Raw genomic sequence first — 4,609 nt, forward strand, 5'->3', positions numbered from 1 at the left:
CTCCAGCTCAGCTCCTTGCTGGAACTTCGCAGGCCAAGTTCTTATGAAACTTGCCGTCTTCAACGCAGACCAATTCAAGCTTCTCAACTTGCTGTCAAGCTTCTGTTAGAAAGCTTCTCTTCATGTTCCTGTTAGGCAACTCAGTTAGTTCCATCAAGGAACTCTTCTTCTACTTTCTTTAACTTTCCTTAGAGTCTCCTTGAGTTTTCATATGCAGATTACTCTTCCATTTCCAAAATCAACTTCACTTATTCTAATCATAACAATTAGAGAAATCTCATTAGTGAAAGTATGCTTATTCTCATCATCATAACTCTTAAGCTTTAACACCTGGTCATTAAAATCCATAATTAGTACTACCCTAGTACTCTAGTGCAGTAGATAAGTGAGCCTCGTTGACTTAGCGACTCTTAAAAAACTACTTTTGCCACTTGCCAATTGCCATTGTGTTGCAGCTACTTCATGCCTAGTGTCATAATCCATCTATGAAAGCATTTTCTCATTTATCATTGATAATTTGATATAATCGTGTATTATTTTTCTTTGTGACATCTGCTTGATAGCATTTTTTTTTTAGTGTTGCACTTTGATCAAACATACATTGGAGGCACGACTTTTATTTGTCTATCTATCTATTTATGTAATTGTATACTTCGTATTATTAAAAATAGTAAAATTTAATGTTATTAATGTATACAATTTGTAGAATAGAACAACATATTTAATATTTATAAAATAACAATTGATTTGAGTGTTACAAGCATATATTAGTAAAGTTTCGAGTCAAAACCATTATGTAAATACAATGTGTAGCACCTGAAAAAATTGAGGGAGTAACAACTTTGGGCTTAACTCGCAATTCGGGCTGGATTTACATATCTGAGATTACTATCAATAAATGCCCTCTTTAATTTAATTTTTTTAAGATTTTTTTTACTTTCTCATAGGGATTAAGATTATGAACTATAGACTATAGTAGTAGTTCTAAATGAAAGATCTTGCCTTAGCCCTTGGATTTATGGTGAATTTCAATTATATATAGTTGTGACTAGTTATCGTTTTACCGCATCAACACTCTATCTTTAATTGCATTAATTTGTATGCAGACAATAAACCTTAAAACATTCAAATACAGGGGTATTATTATACTTTGTATGTATTTTCAAATACACAACCCATTACTTTTTTATTCCATTTGTTATTTGTAGATTCCATTATACGAATGTAATATTCTCTGCTTTATTCCTTTAAAAGTATGTGTATTAATGTAATTTATTTTTCTTTTACCAACATTTTTCTATATGTATTGCAAACTACAAGAAAATATATATCAAAATAACAATGGACGTCTCTTTTTGAAAGTCACAATAGTAATAGTATATCCAAGTAGTTACAGTAGTATTGTGTTCCATTTCCGCACATAAAAATAACCATAACAAACTCACGTAAATATTAATTAAGAATACTATAAATAAATTACATTGCAATGGACCACTGGAAGATAATAATAATTACTAGTACTAGAATCATAGCAGATATTGTCGCAAATTTAACTGCCACTCATGTTTTATGGGGTAGACATCCAAAAACAACTTCAATAGGTCAAAGGAACACTGTGAAGGACAACAGTTTCGACGGTGAGGCCGGGACCAAACCCAAACAAAACACCCCAGTCTAGCCCATCACCAGTAGTCGATTTCCCTTCCTTGGACGACTTCTTCCTCATCTCGTCTAGGATGAATAAAACACAAGCACTCGACATATTACCAAAGTCACGTAACACGTTACGTGTGGCGGTAAGTTTTTCTTCGTCGAGGCCTAGTTTGGCCTCGACTTGGTCTAGAATAGCGGGACCACCAGGATGAGCGATCCAAAAGAGAGAGTTCCAATCATCAATTCCAAGGGGTTTAAAGGCATCCTCGAGGGCCTTGTTAATATTCTTAGAAATTAGGCCAGGAACATCTTTCAGTAGATGAAAAGTCAGGCCCACTTCACGCAAGTGTCCATCAATTGCACCCTCAGAGTCCGGAAGTAAAGTTTGGGCTGCCCACACCATCTTAAATAAAGGCCGCTCAATGGACTCTACTGGATCCGCACCGACAATCAATGCTCCGGCCCCGTCCCCAAAAAGGGCCTGGCCCACCATTGAGTCCAAGTGAGTCTCAGTAGGCCCACGGAAACAAATAGCCGTGATCTCAGAACAAACCACAAGGACTCTAGCCCCGCGGTTGTTCTCCGCGAGATCCTTGGCGAGACGGAGGACTGTCCCACCAGCAAAGCAACCTTGTTGGTAGAGCATGAAGCGGCGAACAGAAGGGCGTAGGCCGAGGAGCTTAGTGAGCTGGTAATCCGCCCCTGGCATGTCAACGCCAGAGGTGGTGCACATGATAACATGGGTGATCTTGGACTTAGGCTGCCCCCATTCCTTAATAGCCTTGACCGCGGCTTCTTTGCCGAGCCTAGGGACTTCGGCAACCACCATGTCTTGTCTAGTGTCTAGTGATGAGCCCATATACTCGCACATGTTTGGTTTCTCCTTGAGTATGTCTTCAGTTAAGTACATGTAACGTTTCTTGATCATTGATTTGTCACCTATAAAATTTAATAACGGCAAAATTTACAAGGTTAGTACAATTTTAGGCGTATCTTTTAATTTAATCTAGGAGACAGGCATAATAATCACAAAAAAAATATGTGTACCTCTTATTTCCTTAGTTTCATTTTACTTGTCTTATATAAATCTTGTACATTTTTTAAATAAATGGGATAAATAAATTGAAAGGGAGGAAGTATATACCAGTGAGATTTCATTTATTGGGAAATTGAAAGTGCGCTTTTAGGATATTGTTTAAACTCATTAGTCATTTTTCTTCTAAATTAAAATAATTAGATAAGCACATTCTTTGCATGCAACTATGCAAGTTCCTAAGGAAACTCAATCAAATTTGTCTCTCCTCAAATTTTACATGAATCTTTGCCAAATAAAATTCTTCTACGCTTAATATTATACAGTAGACATTATAGATGTTTGCTGAATCTATCCACAATCTTATATTTCTTTGATAAATTCTTGGAATATAATTGTCTAATCACAATATAATTCCAGCTTGTGGATCGATTAGTGTATTAATATTAATATGAAGAAATTGCATGTTAAAACAAATAAAACCATCCAGTGCATCATTTCATTTTCATTTTCCACACAAGAAATATAATTTAATGTATAAATTATAAACATCAACAAAATTAATAAATGTGATGAGCTAAAATGAGTAAAAAAAAAAAGACTTACACATGCGCCTAAATTTCTCCTTTAAATCAGTCATATGCTCACTCTTAGTAACACGGAAGTAATAATCCGGATAATCAGCTTGATAAACACAATTGGGTGGAGTCGCGGTACCAATAGCCAAGATCGCGGCTGGTCCATCGGCACGCTGAGCTTGGCGGATTTCATCAAGGGAAGCCATTTAAGCTAGATACCTAGCACAACAACGTTCCCTAGCAAAATTATAAAGCTAAGAGAATATATACTAGATAAAACTTAGCTTATCTTAATCAAAGTACTTAGCCTATATATATATAGTGTAGCACTTTGTGAGTATATTTATATAATATAATTGGAATTTAAGAAGAAGGTTAGTTGGAGAAAGTTAAGTAAGAAAATGATAGAGATTAGAGAAAGAAGAGCACGTAGACATAGTTCCAATAGTATTGTAAGAGATAGTAGTACAACTCGTGAGATATATAACTGTAGGGGGTAGGTTGGATGGACGGACAGATTTAGGAACACGTGGGTTTGGGAGTTAGGCATGGTTAAGTGATGGTAGATATTGCATTGCACATTTTGATATGAAACACTGTGTGACTTTTGGTTTTTTATTTGCCCAAGTACTTGGTATCTTAGCCCCATGTATCAAAGAAGGAAAATAAATATCGTCATCTAAGCATTATTTTCAAGGACTACAACAAAGAGTGAGGGTATAAAAACAATTGATGGTTACCCTTACTTTACTAGATTTTTATGTGTGTTTTGTCCTTATTTTTAAAGGTGTTGGCTTTTTTTTTCTTTTTTTTTCTTTTTTTTTTTTTTTTTTTTTTTTTTTGGGGTAGACTTATATGTCTTGATGAAGGGACTCAATTTGGAGGAAGTCCTAACACATACTTCCTTCGTTTTAATAATATTATAACAATGGATGAAAATTTTACATTAGTCTGTTGAAATATGATTATCATAATATTTTAATGATTATATAGTTCATAATTGACATATTTTTTTCAAGTAATTAACTATATTAATTTATTAATGGTATTAAATAGTATTATCAACTTTTTTTTTTTATTTATCCAATTTTTAGTTTTATTTATGTAATTTTTATTCTTATTTTATAGTTTTTCAAAAAATATTTATTTAATGTTGAATTTAAATTTTCAAAATTTATATTTACATCGTAGATATTATAAGAGTAATTGTGGCCATTTTATAACGTGAAAAGATGAACCAATCATATTATATATCATTAAAATAATATGGTAATCATTTTTCAAATGACCACTGTAAAATTTTGCGCTATTCATCACTCTTGTTTGACCATATAATATGATTTAT

General features: G+C 33.7%; 1 protein-coding gene across 1 annotated transcript; it reads right to left on the bottom strand.

The window, feature by feature from the left end:
• Window positions 1–1,368: 1,368 nt before the first annotated feature.
• LOC145563956 (chalcone synthase-like) lies at window positions 1,369–3,666 on the bottom strand. The gene is made up of 2 exons (XM_081624336.1): window positions 3,293–3,666; window positions 1,369–2,592 (listed from the first exon to the last, which is right to left on the bottom strand). Exons 1-2 carry the CDS (start codon window positions 3,468–3,470, stop codon window positions 1,595–1,597), a joined length of 1,176 nt encoding a protein of 391 aa, XP_081480462.1. The 5' UTR covers window positions 3,471–3,666; the 3' UTR covers window positions 1,369–1,594.
• Window positions 3,667–4,609: the final 943 nt, after the last annotated feature.

Source organism: Chenopodium album, chromosome 10 (genome assembly GCF_948465745.1).
Source record: "Chenopodium album chromosome 10, dcCheAlbu1.1, whole genome shotgun sequence".
Classification (NCBI taxonomy): domain Eukaryota; kingdom Viridiplantae; phylum Streptophyta; class Magnoliopsida; order Caryophyllales; family Amaranthaceae; genus Chenopodium; species Chenopodium album.